Source organism: Rhinoderma darwinii, chromosome 1 (assembly GCF_050947455.1).
Source record: "Rhinoderma darwinii isolate aRhiDar2 chromosome 1, aRhiDar2.hap1, whole genome shotgun sequence".
Lineage (NCBI taxonomy): Eukaryota > Metazoa > Chordata > Amphibia > Anura > Rhinodermatidae > Rhinoderma > Rhinoderma darwinii.
In genome coordinates, this window is record NC_134687.1 from 488615155 (window position 1) to 488640152 (window position 24998).

A 24998-nucleotide genomic window follows, 5' to 3' on the forward strand; every position below is an offset into this window, starting at 1 on the left:
TTGCAAACTCCAGGCGGGCTTTCATGTGTATTTTACTGAGGAGAGGCTTCTTTCTTGCCACTCTGCTGTAAAACCCAGAATGGTGGAGTGCTGCAGTGATGGTTCTCCTTCCGGATGTATCTCCCATCTGCACACAGGAACTTTGGAGCTCAGCCAGAGTGACCATTGGGTTCTTGGTCACCTCCCTTACCAAGACACTTCTCCCCCGATTACTTAGTTTGGTAGGGCAGCCCGATTTAGGGAGAGTCCTGGTTGTTCCAAACGTCTTAATTTATGGAGACCACTGTGCTCATGGGAGCTTTCAGTGCAGCAGACATTTTTTTTGTACCCTGCTCCAGATCTGTGCCTCCACACAATCCTGTCTCTGAGCTCTAGCGTTCCTCCTCATGGCTTGGTTTTTACTCTGATATGCATTGTCAGCTGTGAGACCTTATATAGACAGGGGTGTGTCTTTCCAAATCACGTCCAATCAAATGAATTTACCAAAGGTGGAGTCCAATCAAGGTGTAGAAACATTTCAAAGATAATCTAGAGAAATGGGAGGCGCAGAGCTAAATTTCAAGTGTCATAGCAAAGGGTCTTCATTTTTAATAAATTTGCAAACATTTCTAAAATTCTGTTTTTGCTTTGTCAGTATGGGGTATTGAGTGCAGAATGATGGGGAAAAACGTGAATTTCTTTTTTTTCCGCACAACTCCTCAACATAACAAAATGAGAAAAAAGTGAAAGGGTCTGAATACTTTCTGTATGCATTATATTTCACTGTTGCAAAGAATATAACAAATCCAGTTTAATAGCTAGCATTGATTTAATGCAGGTAGAAAAAGCGTGTGAGCAATTAATTTTCTATCAGAATGACAAAATAAAATACTGTACGTTTAATCTCAAATTTCTGTAACCACTGATTTCCGGGACGGAACTGCACTCTTGGAGAGTAGTATTTAAAAAATAAGTTTTAAAAATGGCAAATAAAATAATAGAAATCTAGAACGCTATAACCTAGTATAAGGTTTGAAATCAAAGAAGCAGAGAATTGACAGTAGATATAGGGGGGGATGTATTAAGACTGCGTCAATTTTCATTCAAAACAAACTATAGTAAGATGCGACATACACCCCATAATAAATTTGGCGCATTGTGTTTGTGCACCACCAAATAAAATGTACATCAGCCAGTAGCTGGCGTAGATTTCTGCTATAATTTACACCACTTTTTGGCGTCAATTGTTGTCAATGCATCAAGCCGCGAGAGGCCACGTCCCCTTTATGGAAAGTGGCAAGGGGAAATGGCCTAAAAATCGTAATTTTGCAACTTTTGGGCCAATTGCTAAATTTTTACACAAGAATACTGGTGTAAAAAAAAAGTGCAGTGGAAGAGAATAGAGTCCTACAAAACCCCAGTCAAACTCTGCTGGAAAAAAATCATATGCATCTGAGGGCATGGTACGGAATTTCAAATCTGTTGCAAATTTCTTCCGAATTTTCCACAGGTCTGCACATAACACCTGCAAATTTTGGAGCAGATTTCAGGCCATTTCTGCAGCAGGAAATCTCTTCTGTGTCTGAACGCGGCTATACGAACCAAATATGTTTACTTTTAATTTATGCTGCTCATCAATATTGTTGGGTACAAAAGTATTTTTCTTTATTTTATGTTCAATGTTTTTTGTTTTTTTTTAATTTCTCACTTTTTTATATTTTAGGTTATCACTTAGCCATGTGTGGTGTGTGAGTATTTTCTTTGTTTTTTTTTTTCTATTTCGTTTGTTTTATTTTTGTTTTGCTTTTATATATTATTTTCTCATTGCAAACTTATCAAAATCATGTCCTAGCTAGGGTGAATAGAGTATAGTGAAGAATGAGCTGGTAGTCAAAGATCATTGGAGTAAGATTAAGAACATGCCCGTCACATCATGTTGGACTGATTGTTCGTGCTCAGTGAAGGTCATTTCTCTACCATTGCTATCTAGTAATTGGGACACAGTGTCAAGATACTCGCTCTGGGAGCTCACTTGGTCTGTTCGAAGCAAAGTCAGTGTCAGGATGGTGATTATTCTTTGTCTGCATTAGTTTTACAATAGTAAACTGTAAATAAACTGGACATAGAGAGCCCTGCATCTACATAAAAACTACTAAGCTTGTCCAGTTCTAGCTTTAGAGTCCAAAGTGATCACTGTGGGGCTGCACCTGCTAGCTATGCCATGCCACTGTATGTCACTGTGCCAGCGCTGCAGCAATATTTATAGCTAGGGCTGTGTGAGGTGATTGTGTCGCTCTAGCCTGAGTCTATCAAGCTGGTGATAAAAAATAAATCTATGTATATGTGTATATATATATATATATATATATATATATATATATATTACATAATATGGACAAAAGTATTAGGATACTCCTCTTAATCATTGAATTCAGGTGTTTTATTCAGTTCCATTGCCACAGGTGTATAAAATCCAGCACCTAGCCAAGCAGTCTGCCATTACAAACATTTTTTGAAATAATAAGTTCTAAGGAGCTCACTGAAATCGAGCGTGGTACTCTAATAGGATACCAAAGGTACGACAAGTCTGTTTGTGAAAGAATAGGTCGTTCTAAAGAGCTCACTGAATTTGAGCGTAGTGTTGGAATAAGATGCCACCGTTGCAATAAGTCAGTTTGTGACATTTCTTCCCTCCTAGATATTTCATGATCAACTGTGAGTGATATTATTACAAAGTGGAAGTGCTTAGGAACCACAGCAAATGAGCCACAAAGTGGCAGACCACGTAAAGTTACAGAGCAGTGTCGCCGAGTGCTGAGACGCATAGTGCATAAAAGTCGCCAACGCTCTGCTGACTTAATAACTGCAGAGCTCTAAACCTCCTTTGGCATTAAAATCAGCAAAAACACTGTCTGCCAGGAACTTCATGGAATGGGATTCCATGGCTGAGCAGCTTCATGTAAGCCTAACATCACCAAGAAAAATGCCAAGTGTCGGATGGAGTGGTTTAAAGCACGATGCCACTGGGCTCTGGAGCAGTGGAAACGTGTCCTGTGGGGTGACAAATTACGCTTCTCTATCTGGCAGTCTGATGTACGTGCCCCACAAACACCAGAAGAGTCTAAGCTGTTTTAGCTGGAGAAGGGAGGACCAACTCTATAATAATGCATTTATAGGTGTCCCAATAATTTTGTCCATATAGTGTGTATATATATATATATATATATATATATATGAGAGCGAGGTCGGTAGATAGATAGATCGTGTAATGACAGGGTAGGGAGACAGACAGGTGAGCCCTAATCTACCCGCCACTCAGTCCCTGCCTACTTGCAACGACCCGTCCTAAGCGACGGGGTACAATTGGGCGACGGTCCCTACGCTCAGTAAGTGCAAGACAGACAAAACAGACAGGAGTACACAGAAGCTAGGGAAACGGGGCAGCTGCCCACGGAACACCGTGAGCAACAAGAGTGGTGAACGAGCCGAGTCAAACCAGGAGAGAGCGAGGTACAAAACGCTAAGCAGGAGAGTGGTCAGAAAGCCAAGGTCAATAACAAGCAGAGGATCAGTAGTACAAGCAGCAGCAGCAAGCCAGGAAACAAGCATAGAAGAATCACAGGCAAAGGAGGAACAGGAAAGGCAGGTATAAATAGACAGTGGCCGTGAACTAGCTCCGTCTGGCCAGGCTGTGATAGGCTCTGCCACTCCTAAGCCTGCCATCCTGAGTGGTGGAAGATGGAGTCAGTCTCACAGACATAGGAGCAGGTGCAGACTGATTGCCCACGGGCGTCGACACAGAACCTGTGTCTGGCAAATCCTTTACAGATAGATAGATAGATAGATATGAGATAGATAGATAGATAGATATGAGATAGATAGATATGAGATAGATAGATAGATAGATAGATGAATATAAACTGAATGTAAGAATAGATAACATTGCATTTCACTCAAATCTAACCGTCAAGTACAACAAAATAAATCTGCCCATACACATCAGAAAGATGTTTTCAGGGCCACCGACAAACTATGGTATATGGTAGCATCCAGCCTGTCTCCTGAGGACACACGTCAGACATAAACGAGGATGGGCTTGTTGCATATCCACATGCCTAATGCTTTTTTCCTTTCAGGAGTGTCTGGCAGTGACGCGTCTCCTTTCCTATTGAGTAAACATGCATGCTCTGAGGAGGGGAGGTACACGTTTCTAAGGGGTCGGAGACCGCCGTGGGGTGAAAGCTTTTTTATTTGTATAACCAGCTTGAGGTGTAGCTGATTATAAAACAACTTTCTATAAAGCAATAGTAGAAACAAAGATCAGAAATTTTTTGTAATATATTTATTACAGAAAAATGCCTCTTTCTCCACTGATCAGACTCATTTCCTCTTCCTCCCCTTCCTCCTTAACCCCTTCCCTCTTTGGCCACTTTTGACCCTCCTGACAGAGCCTCATTTTTCAAATCTGACATGTCACTTTATGTGGTAATAACTCCGGAATGCTTTTACCTATCCAAGCGATTCTGAGATTGTTTTCTCGTGACACATTGGACTTTGTTACTGGCAATATTTGCTTTGATACATTCAGTATTTAACTGTGAAAAACACCAACATTTTGTGAAAAATTCGCATTTTTCTAAATTTAAATGTATCCTCTTATAAGACAGGCAGTAATACCACACAAAATTGTTGCTAATTAACATCCCCCATATGTCTACTTTGGATTGGCATCGTTTTTTTGAACATCGTTTTATTTTTCTAGGATGTTACAAGGCTTTGAACTTTAGCAGAAATTTCACACATTTTCAAGAAAATTTCAAAAGCCTATTTTTACAGGGGCCAGTTCAGTTGTGAAGTGGCTTTGAGGGCCTTATATATTAGAAACCCTCAATAAGTTAGCCCATTTAAAAAACTTCACCCCTCAAAGTATTGGTTCACAATTGCAGAGACTCTGATGTCAAATAATAAAATTTCTGGGAAAAATAGGGGAATCGATTCTCCTATCTTATTCTATTACCCGCGAATCGACAAAACAGTAAAACATGCAAATTGATTCACTCAGCCCTGATCCTGACCAGATCGGAGTACAAGGCTCTACTTTTCCATTCAGATTAGAATCTGCTCCTCCCCGCTCAATTGGTATCTCCATGAGATTTGGATCTCACTCTGCTGAACTGAAAGTAAAACCTTTGTCCTGTAATTTCCTGTTAGGGAAAGCCTCTGTACTGCTAATCATATCTAAGGGAAATAATTCTTAGAATTGAATCTACTATTAATTTTTTGTTCCCCTTTAAGTCTGTGTGTTGTCCTCTGATGTCATGTTGTTAAAAGGGTTTTTCAGTCCTAAGAAATTGATGACCTATCCTCAGGATAGGCCATCAATATGTGATCGGTAGGAATCTGAACACTGGCACCTCCACCGATCAGCTACTTTGAAGTGGCCGCGGCGCTTGCGCAAAATTATATTGTACAATAAATTTCATGAAAATATGCAACTCGTCCCGCAAATAACAAGCCCTTATATGGTTATAGCAACGAAAAAATTTAAAACTTATGGCTTTTGGAAGGTGGGGAGGAAAAAACAAAAATTTAAATCCAAAAAATGGCTGGGAAGGGAAGCTCTCCACTTTATAATGAAATTTCGAAAACGCTTTAAGTTGCTGTGTTCTGCTACAGGCAACTGTGAAATTCTCCATCACTTACCCCTGCGCTTCATTTCAGGCCCCCTGCTTCTCCTTGAACGGCTTAGTAAACAGTAGATGGCGCGATTATCCCATTCATAGCTTTCAAGTAACTGACTGACTGCAGACCTCTGCCCTGGTGCTGAAAGCTGAATCCGCAGGTGGTATGAGGCTGAGAATTGTGGTATGTGGTCTATGATTTGTGCTATCTGATCTATAATGAGGGCCCCGCTAGGATGACTCCAACCCTAGACGAAGGCAACGCCAAAATGCGGGTTTGTTGCCATCCCGCTGCTTGAGGACACTCACGTCATTTACTTTGCCATGGGTATGTCGTTTTTCTACAACCTACTGCAATTCACTTTTTACAACCTTCCTGTCCTGCTAATGTATCTGGCTATTACCTAACTGCTATCTAAGGAATATACCTTGCTCTCAAACATATTAAGCGTGTATATTGCATTCTCTGATAGTTTTCCTATAGTATGCAGATTTCCCCAGGGTGGGTTTTAATATGTCAATTTGTATGTATCGTACCAGAAATTACTGGTACGATACATACAAATTGGCATATATATATATATATGTATATATATATATATATATATATATATACAGTGAAGGAAATAAGTATTTGATCCCTTGCTGATTTTGTAAGTTTGCCCACTGTCAAAGTCATGAACAGTCTAGAATTTTTAGGCTAGGTTAATTTTACCAGTGAGAGATAGATGATATAAAAAAAAAAAAAGAAAATCACATAGTCAAAATTATATATATTTATTTGCATTGTGCACAGAGAAATAAGTATTTGATCCCCTACCAACCATTAAGAGTTCAGCCTCCTCCAGACCAGTTACATGCTCCAAATCAACTTGGTGCCTGCATTAAAGACAGCTGTCTTACCTGGTCACCTGTATAAAAGACTCCTGTCCACAGACTCAATTAATCAGTCTGACTCTAACCTCTACAACATGGGCAAGACCAAAGAGCTTTCTAAGGATGTCAGGGACAAGATCATAGACCTGCACAAGGCTGGAATGGGCTACAAAACCATAAGTAAGACGCTGGGTGAGAAGGAGACAACTGTTGGTGCAATAGTAAGAAAATGGAAGACATACAAAATGACAGTCAATCGACATCGATCTGGGGCTCCATGCAAAATCTCACCTCGTGGGGTATCCTTGATCCTGAGGAAGGTGAGAGCTCAGCCGAAAACTACACGGGGGAACTTGTTAATGATCTCAAGGCAGCTGGGACCACAGTCACCTAGAAAACCATTGGTAACACATTACGCCGTAATGGATTAAAATCCTGAAGTACCCGCAAGGTCCCCCTGCTCAAGAAGGCACATGTACAGGCCCGTCTGAAGTTTGCAAATGAACATCTGGATGATTCTGAGAGTGATTGGGAGAAGGTGCTGTGGTCAGATGAGACTAAAATTGAGCTCTTTGGCATTAACTCAACTCGCCGTGTTTGGAGGAAGGGAAATGCTGCCTATGACCCAAAGAACACCGTCCCCACTGTCAAGCATGGAGGTGGAAACATTATGTTTTGGGGGTGTTTCTCTGCTAAGGGCACAGGACTACTTCACCGCATCAATGGGAGAATGGATGGAGCCATGTACCGTCAAATCCTGAGTGACAACCTCCTTCCCTCCACCAGGACATTAAAAATGGCTCGTGGCTGGGTCTTCCAGCATGACAATGACCCGAAACATACAGCCAAGGCAACAAAGGAGTGGCTCAAAAAGAAGCACATTAAGGTCATGGAGTGGCCTAGCCAGTTTCCAGACCTTAATCCCATCGAAAACTTATGGAGGGAGCTGAAGATCCGAGTTGCCAAGCAACAGCCTCAAAATCTTAATGATTTACAGATGATCTGCAAAGAGGAGTGGGCCAAAATTCCATCTAACATGTGTGCAAACCTCATCATCAACTACAAAAAACGTCTGACTGCTGTGCTTGCCAACAAGGGTTTTGCCACCAAGTATTAAGTCTTGTTTGCCAAAGGGATCAAATACTTATTTCTCTGTGCAGAATGCAAATAAATATATATAATTTTGACTATGTGATTTTCAGTTTTTTTTTTTTATATAATCTATCTCTCACTGGTAAAATTAACCTAGCCTAAAAATTCTAGACTGTTCATGTCTTTGACAGTGGGCAAACTTACAAAATCAGCAAGGGATCAAATACTTATTTCCTTCACTGTATATAATCATGTCCTTCACCGGGTTTATGACACCGCTTTTCTTGCACTGTATGATCCATTTTTAAACATTTCTTATGTATTGTATGTTTAATAAAGTATATTTTGTACTACATGAAGTGGGTTCAAATAATGATATGCGGCGATACCAGTTATGTTAATTTTATTTTTTCACATTGTGCTTGAACTTTTAATATTTAAATTTTTTTTTAATATATAGTACAAATACTTTATTTTACTCCATTTAACTTATTTTACTAGTCCCCCTGGGGGGCTTGAACCAGCGTTCCAACATTGGATCGCTTGCATGATATACTACAATACTAATGTATTTCAGTATACCTTTATACTGACAGTCTCCTGTCAAAGTACAAAGATGGCAGACTGGGGGTCTTCGTCGCAGGGGGGGGGTCTGTTGCAGCGTTTCATATATGCCACGGTCGCTATTCGCCGCGGCATCTAAGGGGTTAAGCGAGCGGGCTCCCGCTCGTTACACTGAAGTGTTGGCTGTAAAATACAGCCGATATGCTCGTTCTATGGAGTGGGCTCAGCCAGTGAGCCCGCACCATACTCCCCCACCCGACCTGCACCGTATATATACAGCGGATGTTGGGAAGGGGTAAAGAATGGTGTGATCTACTCACACAGTGCTCTCGGCCTGGGGAAGACCGATATTGCCAGCCTGTGAGAGTCACAATAGTGATGGTCGGCCTAGGGTTTTTAGATTAGATAGATAGCTTAGATAGATTAGATAGATAGATAGATAGATAGATCGATAGATTAGATAGAATGATTAAGCTGGTTGCAGCCAGTTGTAAACCTAATCCCCTGTGTTGGAGTGAGAATTTTCTAGTGTGCCAACCATCTTACCCCAGAGATAGCGATCCTGTAAGCGTGCCTATTATGTAAATAGGCGAAAATTACCACTGAAGTCGGTGCGTGCATCTTCTCTGATGGCTCCTATCATGGGTTTCACCACTGACGTCATTTTCCCACAAACCAATGCAACATAGACTAAAGCCACAAGATCTCGCTATTTATCGCGAGATCTCATGGCTGTGATTAAAGGAGCGCTGGTAAATTTGAAATAGTGTTGTGAGTGGAGGTAAGTCACCTCACTGCTATGTCAATTTAAAGTAGCACTCCAGGATTTTTTTTTTCTGCTTTGCCTATATGGTGAAGCTTCGGCTATTATGTGGGGGCTCCTGTGTATGCCATGTGTATACTTGTTTTAGTTGATGTGCCATATATGGGCTGTCCACTATCTTTGGCTCCTTCTTCCCCTCTGATGTGGGTCTCCTGCAGCCTACATTTCCCTTTATGCTTCTGGCTCTTCAGAGGTGTCTCATCACACTTCACTTGCTCTGCCCTTTTACTGATGGAAATTTGTGTGCTGTATTTGTTCAGATGGCAAGAGGATTTTTTTGTGTGTTTGCTTTTCTACACTCCAACAGCCATAACTTTTTTCACTTTTCATTTATGTAGCTGTGTGAGGTTTTGGTTTTTTTAAGGGCGCAATTTTGCAAAACGCTTAAGTAATTATTTAATTTTTTTAACACAATTCATTGATCATCATTACTAATATGATAACTGTATTGTATGGGTTGTTACTTCTAGTGTTTCTGCTTCCCATAGAGCAGGTCCACCAGAGGCCAGAGGCAAAGTAGTGCTAGAAAATAAAGTAAATATATAAAAGCAACCTCGGAGCATCAGAAAAGTGGTGTCGGCCCTTCCCCCAATGTCCCCCTTTGTAGGAAAAACTACACAGGGTTGTACAATATTAGAAAAAAATGGCAGCTTTCTTCCAGAAATAGCACCACAACTGTCCATGAGTTATGTCTGATATTATATCAGTTCTTTTTGAAGTGAATGGGATTAAGCTGCAATACCACACACAACCTGTTGACAAGTGTGGCACTGTTTTTGAAGAAAGCAACCATATTTTTCTGTGTACAACCCTTTTAAATGCAGACAGTAGTGAGCCCTGGAATCTGCCCAACCTAGCCGGCTGCTGATGCCGGCCCTGCCTAGAACTATTGTGCTTTAGTAATAAAACTCCCCTAACTCACACTGTAGAGTCTAGTATATTCTCTGACTTGCAGCTTCATGCTGCTCTTATTTGCCTCCTGCTTGGGATAAGTTTCTCCATGTTTGCTCTTACTAGCAGGAGGCAGGGGATAGCAGTGTGAAGCTTCATCTCATAGGAATAAACTGAGGATTGCACACCCATAGTATAGACAGGCAGTGGGACTCGGTGGAGATTAATATCTACAGCTAATCGTTGTATGGATTCACCTTTTATATCGCTGCACTCCTGCTCCCTTAGATAGGGCAGAAAGGATCTCTCCAGCAGCACTATATGCATGGGGGACATCTACAGAAACAATGAGGGAGGAGCTGGATGGGGAGGGAAAGTGTATCCGCGCTCCCAGGAGGGATTTGATAGGTGATGATGTAATCCTGTAGTTCACATGTTTGTTCTTATCACCACAGCGAGCAATAATCTGTACAGGTGTTTGTTGACTTTTATAACTTATTATAGGCACCATATAAATACATTTTGAGTTGAACAATTTATATTATCCTTTTCCTTTCCATTTTCGTTTTGTTTATGAGCACCAGAAAGTCAGTCCAGCGATAGATGATTTACATGGCATGGAACACGTTATTATAATGTACAAAAAAATGAAATGCTTAGTGAGAAAATAATTATCAGTCAACAGTCGCACACATACTGAGACAAATAAGCCCTAGTAAGGGGGTTGGCTTGTAGGTCTACTTGCAGAATAAGAAAAAGGCTGAAGTGTTTACAGCAGTTCATACATCGGCCTTGCTTCTGTATTGTATTTTCATTGTACAGATTCCTATACTAATTTGTTACATTTGTTTCATGCAAATCTTTTTTATGACTTTCTTGTAAAGGGCTACGCAAGTCATTAGACATAGTGCTTACCACGAAAAGTTATAATGTAGGTAGATTTTGTATTCTTTGCGAGGGGCAGGGATAAGATTGGCCATTATTAACTTATTGAACATCCATTATTTTTTGTTCTGCTTCACAGACAATCGTGCTGACTTTTAGACAGTGTATTTAGTTGTCTCATTACCGCTTCTGATCCCTTTAGTTTAATATCAGAGCTATGGAACAGATGAAAGCAATTTCATTGTCTCATCTGACAGGTTATTGTACCGTATAGTGTGCACTATACCCGAGACTAAATCTTGTCAAATAGGATAGTTTAATCTTGACAACAATGCTGATTACAGGTATCGAAGTAATGGGCAATTTGCAGAGGCAACAAATCCCCGGAGGCCCGTATTCTAGCGTTTTATTGCTCTAATTGGCTTATTTGTGGATGATGTCAAGAATTGTAAACCAAGGCATTTGGGGACATGCAACTTCTACCTTCTTTATAAACTTACCTGACTATAAGGATTCTGTTTGATAATTGTTGCTAAAGTTTCGCTCCATTTCCATAATAAAAAGCCTTCTCCGATTGTGTCTTGCAAATATGTTAATGTATTTTGTTCCTTCTGCAGTCTTATCTTTCTGAAGCCAAACTTAGAGACCATGGATTTCTTTGAGCTCATGTGGATCGTGGGGATCTCAGACTTTGTTCTGAAATACATCACAGTGTCTCTGAAGTGTCTCATCCTCGCTCTTCCTAGGATTGTGATAGCTGTGAAGTCTAAGGTAACTAAACCTGTGCTTAATAGTAACTTACCATCTTCACTTCACCAATTTAGCCACATCACTTTTCAATTGCAGGATGGAAAATGTTCTAATTATATGTAGAGTCATGTTATATATAATGCATGGTAAAGCATGAGATTTTTGATAGGATAGAGAATTTGGGATTATTTCTATCAAGTCCGGATTTGTTCTTTTCTGTGCAAAATAGTTGAACTGTTTGGTTATTATGGGTAACAAGGGAATTATTATTTTTTGTATAAGGACCCAGTTTTGTTTTATTTCAGAATATTTTCAATTCTGGCATTAACATGCCCATGAACAACACTGGTTTTGTGGGATTCACCAACCAATCTTAAAGAGAACCTGTCACTAGGTCATATAATATGAACTGGTTAATTGACCCGAATAGCACTGTCTCCTGATTCCGGCAGTGTTTCTTTTTTTTTTTCTGGACCCCCCCCCCCCCCTCTCCGTTCCAGAGATATGGCCCACTGTTGTGTTGGCTCCTATAGTCAAATTTTCTGTAGTTCGCCAACGAGGTGGAGCTAGCTTCCCTGCCTCTGATGCTGACCAATCAGCATGAAGTAGCTTGAGGGTAGTTCACGCTCTGTTGGCTAACTACAGCAAACTAGCATATAGGAAGCTAACACAACAGTAGCCATATCTCTGAAACGGGGAGACCTAGGGGAAAAAACAGCGCTGGAATCGCGGAGACAGTGCCATTTAGGTCTGTTAGCCAGTTCAACTTATATGACCTAGTGACAGGTCCTCTTTAAAGATATGCCACTTTTTTTTTTAACTCAGTTTATTGTAAAGAAAGTAAATCACAGTTATGATAAACAACACATACTTAGTGAATTACAAGAAACCAATCCTTCAAGAAACAGTAACAGAATAACAGCATTGATCTCTTTGTACATATAAATCATGAGATAAGCATCATAGATACATGTCACAAAACAAAAAATGCAAAAGGGATGAAACAAAAATTCAAAAGAATAAAGCAATACAGCACACTCCAGGTCCAGTCTACGTTCACAAACGGGCAATTCATCCCCACATAATTATCCCCCAAACACGTACCATATCAACCATCAGATATCCTATCCTGAGGTAAGGAAACCCTGAGGTCACCCACGCCAAAAGATGTATGAGGTGATGTACACCACCTGCTCCAAACACTCGTAAACTTATGCTGGCAGCCCCGATGTTTATACACCAAATTTACATATGAGAGCACAGAATTTACCATTGTCTTCCATTGAGAAGTTGTGGGGGTCAGGTCATCCATCCAGCGGATGGCAATAGCTTTCCTGACCAGAAACAGGGCCTCACGTAAGAATATACCTTCATAATGAGACCAAGAATCCATTGACAACAGACCCAATAAACAAATACCAGGCTCACAAGGTACCGATTTATCCAATATCAAAGAGGAAATCTGTTACTTCTCTCCAAAAAGTAGCAATCAACGGGCATAACCAAATCATATGATCAAAATCAGCTCAATCATTTTGGCATCTGGTACAGGTCGCCGAGGAAACACTGCCCATATGCAATTACCTGGTAGGAGTAATATAACATCTATGAGTGATATACAATTGAGTCATTCTATTATTCGCCGCAGGCGATACCAATAGGTGTGAAGGCATAGCATCCGACCAGTCTCCCTCAGACAGATCAGGAATTAGCCAGATCCACCGGGATTCTAAGGTACATTCGGCGTCAGCGACCCTCTGGGACAGCAGGAATGTATATACAACTGACATCCGCCCCCTTGGGCCTTGTGTTCTAAGTATCCCTATAAGCAGCAAGGAGGAAATGGGGTCCCGAGCTCCCCTAAATTGAGATAGCAAAACGTGTCTCAGTTGCACACATCTAAATGTATCCCTTTCTGGTACCTGGAACGTATCCTGTATTTCCCTGGCTGACAAAGTGCGACCTTCACCATTAATTAGTTGTTGCAATCGAGTCACCCCCAAGACTTCCAAGAAAGCGTGATCATGAAAGCCCAAGAAGTGAGACAAACCGTGGTTAGTCCAAATAGGTATTTCAGCTACAATATCAGAATAATGTAACATTTTTTTGGCATGAGACCAAACCTGCTTTGCCAGTTTAATTATCGGAAGGGAATGTCTAGGACTAAAATCATGAGGTTCTAAAATAGGCCATGAACTAGGAACGCGCAGAAAGTGAGCTATATGATGTTCAGTACTGGATAACGGTGCATCCGATATCCACATCTGTATAAAACGCAGCTCACCCGCCAAATAATAGAGAAACACATCTAGAAGGGCCGCCCCAGCTAACCGTTTAGGTCTCTGTAGAGTACTGAGCCTGAGCTTATGCCTACCCGAGCCCCAGATAAAGGGATAGAATAAAGAGTTAACCAAATTAAAAAACCTTTTAGGAACTAGGGTGTCTGCATGCTCCAGTGTATATAAAATTTTAGGCAATTTTAAGGAGGTTAATTCTGCCTGCTACCGACAGTGGAAGCAACTTCCATACTGCAAATTTATCCTTTAAATAGGATAGTAAGGGATATACATTCCTATCATAAGAGTGCGAACTGTCTCTAGAAATCCAAATACCCAAATATTTAAAACTGTGCACAACCTCCAGACCCTGAAACTGCGAATCCCAACCGTAATTATTGGAATGAAGCGGCATGAGATAAGATTTACTCCAATTAATATGTAGGCCCGAGAATCTACTAAACACCTCCATCAACACCATAGCCCTAGGTAGAGAAGCATTCGGTTAGCCATAAAAAGTTACATATCGGCTAATAATCCTATGCGATCTTCTCGCTGCTCTATACGAATACCCTGAAAAGCCGCGTCCTGACCGATACAGATAGCCAAGGGTCCTATGGCCGCAGCAATTAACAGAGGTGACAATGGGCACCCCTTCCTCGTGCCTCAATGAAGGCAGAAGGAAGGGGACAAGATCCCATTGACCACCACAGAAGCTCAATGATCTTTATATATCACAGTAATCCATTTAATAAAAGTGGTGCCAAATCCAAACCTCCTAAGAACTGTAAAAAGATAGGTCCATTCCACAGAATCAAACGCCTTGGCCGCATCGAAGGAGGCCAAGGCCCAGTCCCTCTGCTCCCTCCACCCAATCTGTGCGACCACCTGAGCTCTACGTATGCTATCAGGGGTGGGCTTTCCAGGAATAAAACCGGATTGATCTGGGTGAATAACATATTTTATGACACGAGCCAATCTTTTAGCCAGAAGTTTAGTCAGGATCTTATAGTCTATATTAAGCAGCGATATAGGCCGATAAGATCCACAGTCCTCCGAGTTTTTCCCCGGTTTTAAAATAACTACAATAGTAGCATCTTTCATGGAATCTGGCAAATCACTCACAGAAAAGCTTGCCTCAAACAAAGATAGAAGCTGGGGCGACAAAATATCAGAGTATTGGAGATATACTTCCAAAGGTATCTCATCAGGACACGAAGCCTTACCCTTAGTCATATCCAATATACACTCCGAGATCTCCTCTACTGTGAATGGCGCATCCAACATTGCACTACTATCGGAAGATAACTGTGGAAACTGAATTCCGTCTAAATACCCACCTAAAGAGTATCCAGCCCTTGAAGTATATAAGTCTCTATAAAAGCCAGTAAATTGGTCCAAAATATCCTGAGAGGAAGTGAGGAGGTCATTCTGAGAAGTACGAATATGCAAAACTGGGGGCATATTGTTGGTTCTCACAACCTGAGCTAATAATTTACTGGATTGGTTCCCCAATCCAAAAAAAGATTAAGTAAAGAAAATCCTACGATCTGCCTCCTCCTGTAAAAGCAACAAATATTCCCTCCCTACTAAAAGCCATGCATCTCTATTATGTGGAGAGGGGTCCCCCACAAACGCATCCTACAAATCTCTACACCGGCCTGCTAGTTCTGTTTCCCGTTGAGCCGAGGAACGCTTTACATAAGATATAGAGGATTTCAAACAACCTCTCAAATATGATGTTAAGGTATCCCACTTCAAGAACCCATTCAGGTATGCCACTTCTTATGCCATAAAAAGCATCAGATGAACGGTTAGAATCTTACCTATACATTGCTATTTTTTTCTCTGTAAATCTGCGCCTCCGGAGGTATTTTAACATTTTATTATCTTACCCCTCTCTATTGCTGTTAAGTGTTCAGCACCTCGGGGGAGGAGTCGGAGGTAATAGCTGCCAATACATTTTATTTGTTTGGACAGCAGCTTTGTACTGAATATAGTGTAGTGTAGTAGACCTTAATACCAGTACATACTGTAAGGTGGTCATTATGTTAAAATATTTTGTTCTTGTGAATCCTTACAAACATTGTCCCCTAAATTCCAAATTCCCAGCAAATAAATATACTACTAAAATGTGAACTCTTAAAGGGTTTTTCCATACTAATGTTAAGATGTTACAAAGTGTCAGCAGATAAGGTGCTAACACTTTGTGATATCCACTATGTTAAAGTCCTCCCTCCGCAAGCAGCTACGACATTGATTTTAAATGAATTCTAACTTTATTATGCAGGTATTTTTAAAGTCAAGACAAATGCATGAGAATATCACTAGTAAAGGTGAACAAAAGGGGTAACAGAGAGTAGAAGGGGATAGGGCATACATTTTCTAATACATAATGCTCGTCTACCACACCTTATTTTGTTAGACATTGTTAGCATCTTGATAGAAGACTATTAACAAGAACATATACGAATGAGGTGAGCATATGCTCCGTTCTCTCAAGTTGTTCTCAAGTTTTTTCTTTCTTCTATGGTTTTCATAGTGACAACAGGGAATGGCAGCCATTACAGCTCCTATAGGGGGTTGTCACCTATTTTTGTCAAGCTTCTACATAGCAAATCTGCCATGCAATCCAACAATAAGAGGGCAAACCAAAGATCCATTCATAACTTAGATTTTTAATGCAAGGCGTCTGGGGAAAGATAGGTGACATCCCCAATAGGAATGGTAATAACTGCCATTTTGTGTTGAAAATGGAGGGAAGAGACCGTTATAACTAAGAAAATAGCTGCATAAAATAAAATCTGAAATAAAAAGATACTTGAGGTAGCAATCCTCTAATGTGGCCTGATCAATGTAGCGGCTATGAAATTATTTACTAATAATTTATCTACGAATGAGTCTGTTCATATGACTTCCATGTATAGTCAGTGGTTAAAAGGTCTGTATACAGCTAAAATCATGTTATATATTGCATTTACAGCAAGGATGTCGTTGATTTTATTTTACATTTTCTTTGGGGAAAATTAATAGTGGAATTCTGTGAGAATTTCAGAAAGTTCTTTGATTATATCCATTATGACTGCATAGTAAAAATGCACTTTATTCAAAAGTGCTGTTGAAAAATAAAAAGAAACCACTCAAGCAGAGAGTGTACTCAATGTAGTAATGAAAAGCACCGAGTGAACACTTTATATAGCTAGCTACATTACCTCATGTCAATGAATAATCAATAGACGGCTCGTGCTCTGTTCTGTTAGGCTGGACTTAAGTATTTCTATAACTGACCACCACATAATGCAAGCGGACATGACTCCCCTTATAAACCAGTTAATGCGTCTGTCATTGAATAGACACTACTGTGAGTAACAAATTGACAATTGTGAGCAGCGCTGTCGTGGGCCACTCAGGAGCTCATATAGAGAGACTGGTGACCACAGATGGTGGCCTTCATGCATAAAACCTGTTTAAGAAAAAGTATTAACCCTTTCAAGACCAAGCTCATTTTGGTCTTCAGGACCAACCCAATTTTTTCAAATCTGACGTGTCACTTTATGTGGTAATAACTCTGGAATGCCTTTGCCTATCCAAGCGATTCTGAGATTGTTTTCTCGTGACATATTGTACTTTATATTAGTGGAAAAATTTGGTCAATAAATTCATTGCTTATTTGTGAAAAACACCAAAATGTAGAGAAAATTTGCAAAAATTATGATTTTTCTAATTTTAAATGTATCTGCTTGTAAAACAGATAGTAATACCACACAAAATAGTTACTATTTCACATATTACATATGTCTACTTTATATTTGCATCGTTTTTTGAACATCCTTTTATTTTTCTAGGACGTTACAAGGCTTAGTACTTTACCAGCAATTTCTCACATTTTCAAGAAAATTTCAAAAGGCGATTTTTACAGGGACCAGTTCAGTTCTAAAGCGGCTTTGAGGGCCTTATGTACTAGATAGTCCCCATAAATCACCCCCTTTTTAAAAACTACACCCCTCAAAGTATTCAAAACAGCATTCAGAACGTTTCTTTACCCTTTAGGTGTTTCACAGGAATTAAAGCAATGTAGAGGGGAAATTGACACATTTTATTTTTTTTGCTGCAATTCATTTGTAATACATTTTTTTCTGTAATACAGAAAGCTTTATCAGAGAAACCCTACACAATATTTATTGCCCAGATTCTGCAGTTTTTAGAAATATCCCACATGTGGCTCTAGTGTGATAATGGACTGAAATACTAGCCTCACAAGCAAAGGAGCACCTAGTGGATTTTGGGGCCTCCTTTTTTTAGAATATATTTTAGGCACCATGTCGGGTTTGAAGAGGTCTTGTAGTGCCAAAACAGTGGATAAACCCCAAAAGTGACACGGTTTTGGAAACTGCACCCCTCAAGGAATTTATCTAGGGGTATAGTTAGCATCTTGACCCCACAGGTCTTCTGCTATATTTATTGGAGTTTGCCTGTGAAAGTGAAAATCGACTTTTTTTCTGAAAAAATATAAAAAAAAATATTTGCAAGGAATAAAGAATGAAAAGCACCCCAAAACTTGTAAAGCTACTTCTCCCGATTACAGCAATACCCCATATGTGGTACTAAACTGCTGTTTGGACCCACGGCAGAGCTCAGAAGGGAAGGAGCGCCATTTGGATTTTGAAGCGCAGATTTTGCTGGATTGGTTTTCAGTGCCATGTCGCGTTTGCAACGCCCTGGAGGGAGCAAAACAGTGGAAACCCCCCAAAAGTGACCCCATTTTGTAGACTACACCCCTCAAGGAATTTTTCTAGGGGTGTAGTTCGCATTTTGACCCCACAGTTTTTTTGCTGAATTTAGTGGAATTAGGCAGTGAAAATGAAAATCTTTTTTCTGAAAAAACATAGAAATGTTTAATTTTTACAATGAATAAAGGAGAAAAATCACCCCAAAATTTGTAAAGCAATTTGTCCTGATTACAGCAATACGCCATATGTGGTAATAAACTGCTGTTTGAACCCACGGCAAGAATCAGAAGGGAAGGAACAATATTTGGCTTTTGGAGCTCAAATTTAGCTGGAATGGTTTTCGGGTGTCATGTCGCATTTGCAAAGCCCCTGAGGTACCAAAACAGTGGAAACCTCCCAAAAGTCCCTTTAGGGGACTGGAACGAGCGATCATTAGGTCACTGGTACAATACACTGCAGTACTAATGTATTGCAGTATAATATCATTTTTACAGGCTCCTGTAACAGCGCGATCGCTATTCCTGTCCATTAGTCCCTGGTGTCAGCTGTAATACACAGCGGACACCTGCAGAATATGGAGCGGGCGCAGCACATGAGCCCGATACATATATAACCCCCCGCACCACGACATGCTATTACGTCGTGGTGCGCGAAGGCGTTAATGCGCAGCGGATGGTGCAAAGTGAAAATTAAAATTTTCCACTGATATGCCATTTTAATGCACAATATGTTGTGCCCAGTTTGTGCCACTGAAGACAAATACCTCATACAATGTTCTCCCGGATATAAAATATCATATATGTGGACGTAAGCTGGTGTTTGGGCACGCTGTGGGGCTCAGAAGGGAGGGAGCGCCATTTGGCTTTTGGAGCGCAGATTTTGCTTGGTAGTTGTTCTGTTTGGGGTTTTGCTGGTATTTCAGTTTATAATGTGGGGGCATATGTAATCTGTGCGGAGTACATCAGGACATAATAAGAGGGTATAATAATGGGGTAAATAAATAATAATCCGCAGATATGTGGCCAATGTCGCACTGATAAATGGCGCCCGATCTTATCAGCTTTTGGACACTGCACAATTTCTGTAGCTATATTCTGAGAGCCAGAACTTTTTTTATTTTTTCTTCACCGGAGCCGTGCGGGGACTTATTTGTTGCGGGACAATCTGTAGTTTTCATTGGTACCATTTTAGGGTACATGTGATTTTTTTATCACTTTTTATTAGATTTTTTTTGGCAAGCAAAGTGACAAAAAAACTAATTCTGACAATGTTTTTTGTCTTTTTTTTTTTTTTACAGTGTTCACCGTGCGCTATAAATGACATTTTACTTTATTCTGCGGGTCGATACGATTACGGCGATACCAGATGTATATAGTTTTTTTTATGTTTTGTGGCATTTGCGCAATAAAATCACTTTTCGATAAAATTATTTATTTTTTGTGTCACCATATTCTAAGAGCCATAACTTTTTTATTTTTCAGTCAAAAAAGCTGCGTGAGGGCTTGTTTTTTGCGGGACGGGTTGTCGTTTTTATTTGTACTATTTTAGGGTACATGCGAATTTTTGATCAATTTTTATTCTATATTTCTGGAGGGTTAATGACCAAAAAAATAGTGATTCTGACATTGTTTTTTAATTATTTTTTTTTGAGCTGTTCACCGTGCGGGAAAAATAATATTATAGTTTTATAGTTTGGGTCATTGTGAACGCGGTCAGACCAAATATGTGTACTTTTTTTAACATTTTCATTTTTTTCCTATAATAAAAGACTTATTATAGGAAAAAAAGCATTTTTTGTTTTTGTAACTTTTATAACTTGTTTTACACTTTTATAAAACATTTTTATTACTTTATTTTTTACTTTTTACTTGAAGACTGGCAGCACTGATCGCTGCTATAATACATTACACTACCTAGGTAGTGTAACGTATTATAAACGGTCAGTGTGACGCTGAGAGTCACACTGACAGGAAGCTTATGAGGACCGGCCTCCGGCTGCTTCTCATAGGCTGCTGTGCATGGCAGACCCGGGGGCCGTTGTATGGCCTCCGGTTCTGCCTTATAACCGACTGTAGCACCTGCAATCGATCCCCGGGAAAGTTTGTTGTAGCAACAAACTTTCCAGTTTGTTGTAGCAACAAACTTTCCAGTTTGTTGTAGCAACAAACTTTCCAGTTTGTTGTAGTAACAAACTTTCCAGTTCGTTGCTACAACAAACTTTCCCTGCGATCACATGACCGGGACCTGAACCAATTAGGTCCCGGTCATGTCTCCGGGACCAGAGGCAGGGGTTAACAGCGTGATCCGGGTGTCAGCGCTACTCTGAGACACCCGGATCGCGCTTTTAACACCCACCGTGAATTCACGTCGGCGCTGCACAGAGCCCAGCAAGCGCCGACGTGAATTTACTGTGGGCGGTCGGGAAGCGGTTAATATTGCCCATAGCAACCAATCAAATTTAGAGAGCACTGTATTTACATGGTACCTATCTCCCATCACATGCACAGAAAGTGAGCATAGCTGTAAACGACACCTTGGGATAAGTGTCTGATTGCTTGGGGCTCCACCGCTACTATAATGGGGGTTTAGTAGCGCTTTCTCCTCACTTCACCCAAATACACACACACACAGTGAAGAATAGCTGTAATGGAACGCCAGACGAGCATGCGCCCTCCTTCATCATTCAATGTCTAGGCTCTGTACTTGACTGCCTCCATCAGACCCATTGACTTTAAATGAAGCGGTGCAGCGCGTTCTCGTTCGCCGTTCCATTTAGAGTTCTCACTTTGATCAGTAGGGGTCCCAGCGATCTGATACTTATCACCTATCCTTTGAATAGGTGATGAATGTTAATTGTGGGATTACCCCTTTAACTTTAATCTATACTTTTTTATATGGGATGGGGGGCTGTGATCTGCATTTATGGGGAGCATATGGCAGGCGTGCGGCTGGCTCTGTATTTAGGAGTCCTTTAGCTATCCCTGTACAGTATATGGACTCATGCCGCAATCATTGTATTAGGTGTTGTGACTGTCACATTATGTTCACCCTATAACACACGGAGAAAGATATGACAAAAAAATTTGGCGCAGACTGGTATCCCTTTTTTCATTCGCATAATGGATTTAAGACAGAATTAATATACGCTCTACTCTGACCTAAATATACATGTTCCTAACAAGCTTTACTGTGCCACTAAAGTAGGTCAAATTAGAACTTTACTCATAATTAACGCTTACATGTATATGTCTTAGTTGCTTGCTCTCTGCTATTCGTGTGAAATAAAATAGAACTGGGTATCTATGGTTAATATGACTCAAATCTAACTCTAGCATGAAAACTTTTAACCTGAAGTGCTCTCGCCAGGACATAAATGGTTTCTACAGACACAGCCTCATGCTGTTTATCCAGTCCAGAGATCTACAATGTCAAAGATAACTCGTCTGCTGAAACATTGCACCTATTGCAATCCATTGCAGCATATATTTTGAAACCATCACATGGCCATAGGTTTAAAAAAGGACCTGTCCTCGATCTTGACTTTAGTAAATACTTGCATTTCTCATAAAATAACAATTCTGGAACATTTTTTCTTAGAGATATGCATTGTGCCATTCCTCTGGGATTCCTCCTAGAAATGTATGATTAAATTGACAACTGGGCGTTACCACTCCCTTTGTCAATAGGGTATGTCCTTGCACTGTCTCACTCTGTCAGCACTGATTGGGCAGTGTCAGACTGTATGGGGCACACCGCCAAATGGTAACACCCAGCTTTCAAGCTGACAGGTCCTCTTTAAGACTTAGTTCAAGCTAACAGAAATAGTCAAGTAAAAGATTATTTGTGCTATTTGTCTAGTAGTGAATCCTGTTTTGTGCCAATGGCTACAGGTGTTTATAGCATCAATCTATTCAACTAAGGCTCTAGTCACATTGCCAAAAGGAAGAAAAGAAAACCTGGACCGCACATCCACTTGCTAAACTTGATCTATTGCGGCTGCGCAAAATAAAAATGTACGAGATGAAGTATAGCAAGTGGATGTGCGGTCCAGGTTTTCTTTCCTCTCTTGTGGATCTATTCACATTGCGTTGGCAGTGTATGTGCCATAAACTATCCGAACGTACTAGAAGGGATAAACAAGGTGGAGGGGTTTGTGTGTTTGTAAAATCCAACCTAAGACCAGTCCAGAATGAAGACATTGGGGAGACTGTGACCGTGTGGAGTCTTTATGGAGGCTGAGGGCACAGCAAAAGCATTATAAAGATCTCAATAGAAAATTTAAAAATGAAATCAAGTTCGCAAAGTTATCTACAGAAGAACAAATCGCTAATGACATTAAAATGAATCCCCAAAAAATGTAAAAATATATTAATGCCAAAAAGAAAAAATCTTATCATAATAATATTATTGGCTTTCTTAAAGATGAGCATGGGGATATAATTGTAGAGGGCTGAGATAGTAAACATATACTTTTCCTCTGTGTTTACTGTTAAGCTTCCAGTACCAGATATTCAGGGGGACAGTAATAAAGGTTCCCCACCAAACATTACCTGCTTAAAGGAACAGTGTCATCACAATTTTTTTTTTAATATGTTAAAGATGTTAGTGCTTTATTAAAAACGTTTATATTTATTTGTGTGTTTGTGTTTTACTTTTTCTTATTTTTACACTTTTTCTTCCCTATGGGGGCTGCCATTTTTTTGTCCATTTCTGTATGTGTCGATTAACGACACATACAGACATGGAATACGGCAGCCACAGTCCCATAGGGACTGCGAACGGGTCCCGTCCCATCCACTTCTGTGTACGCCGTCTGTGTGGGAACTGCACATGCGCCGCTCCCACACAGTCCAATTTGAAATGCGCGCCGTCCGGCGCCATTTTCCTATGGACCGGAAGTCGCGGCCGGACAGTAAGATTACTACTTCCGGTCGCGGCTTCCGGACTTGTGCACTTGGACCAGCGGCAGCAGACGGAGCGGACGGGCCGGAGGGAGCCGCGGCGTTAGGAGCAGGTAAGAGATTTCTATGTATGTTCGTGTTTGTGTGTGTTTACTACTGTATGTAAACCTTCTACACTGTGTGTTAGCTCAAAAAATGGCGACACACAGTGTAGGAAGTTATACCGTTCAAACCCCTCGTTTATCCCGGCACTAGCCAGGATAAAGGAGGGGGGGATTCTCAGAGCTCACTAGAGCGAGTGCTTTTTTTCCCAATTTTGCAGCAAAAAGCAATGTGGTTGCTTTACCACATGCAATGCTGCAATTTTGGGAATAGCTCTATCTAGTGACCAGCAATGGGAAATATTATAAATTAGAATCTAATTTACAATATTTCCTGACTCGTGAAAAAAATAAAAAAAATTTGAACAATGTTTAATCACCTACACACTAAATGTTTAATTAAAAAAAAAAAACATGTTTTGCTGGCAACACATTCCCTTTAACACAGGAGGAAGTACAGCTACGTCTGAGCAAACAAAATATTGATAAAGCCCCTGGCCCAGACGGCATTCATCCACGGGTATTAAAGAGGCTCTGTCACCACATTATAAGTGCCCTATCTCCTTATTCACAATCCCTGCACTTCGTTACTGTTTCTGTGGTAGTTACAAGCAGAGCAAGTGTAATCCCGCGAGATTACGCTGTAAATGACAGGTTACAACGAGATTACGCTTTCTCTGCTGTAGCTACCACAGAAACATTAACGAAGTGCTGGGATTGTGAATAGACATGCCGTGGAATGTCTATTCACTGTCTAACGATACTGAAGTGTTTAATGTGTTAGTATAAGACAGCACATAAGGATCTAAAAGGATCCATATGCGCTGACTAAATGAATGGAGAGAAGTGTATGACGCTGATTGGTCAGCGTCATACACTTCTCTCCACAACGCCCACTTGGTCAATAGTAAAACACGCCCAGTTGTCCATTCAGAAACTCATTAGCATTAAGCTAAAATCACTAATAACGTGGTGAAAATAGATCGTTTTTCTATAAAAAAAAACACTGCTGTCACCTACATTACAGCGCCAATCTCCTTATGTAGGAGACAGGGCACTTATAATGTGGTGACAAAGCCTCTTTAAGGGAATTGAGCTCCTTATTGGACAGACCATTGTATCTCATCTTCTTAGACACTCTTGTAACAGGATCAGTGCCACAGGATTGGCAGACGGCTGATGTTCTACCGTCCAGTCAGTTTGACATCTGTGGTAGGTAAATTATTTGAGGGTATTCTAAGAGATAAACTACAAAATTATATAGCAAAGAAAATTCTAATAACTGATAACCAGCATGGATTCATGAAAAACAGGTCGTGCCTAACCAAACCAACATGCTCGGTTTCTATGAGGGGGTAAGTGCAAATCTGGATGTTGGTCATGCGGCTGATGTGATTTATTTGGATTTTGCAAAAGCTTTTGATACGGTTTCACACAACAGTCTTGTTC

At 40.4% G+C, this 24998-nt stretch overlaps 1 protein-coding gene across 2 annotated transcripts in view; it reads left to right on the forward strand.

Annotated features, from left to right (window-relative positions):
- The window catches only part of RNFT2 (ring finger protein, transmembrane 2), a 76705-nt gene that overhangs the window by 20920 nt on the left and 30787 nt on the right, over positions 1-24998 (forward strand). For both annotated transcript variants that reach the window (XM_075835186.1, XM_075835176.1), the window contains exon 6: positions 11409-11562. In XM_075835186.1, the coding sequence (XP_075691301.1) occupies positions 11409-11562 (154 nt within the window). The remainder of the gene's footprint in view (positions 1-11408; positions 11563-24998) is intronic.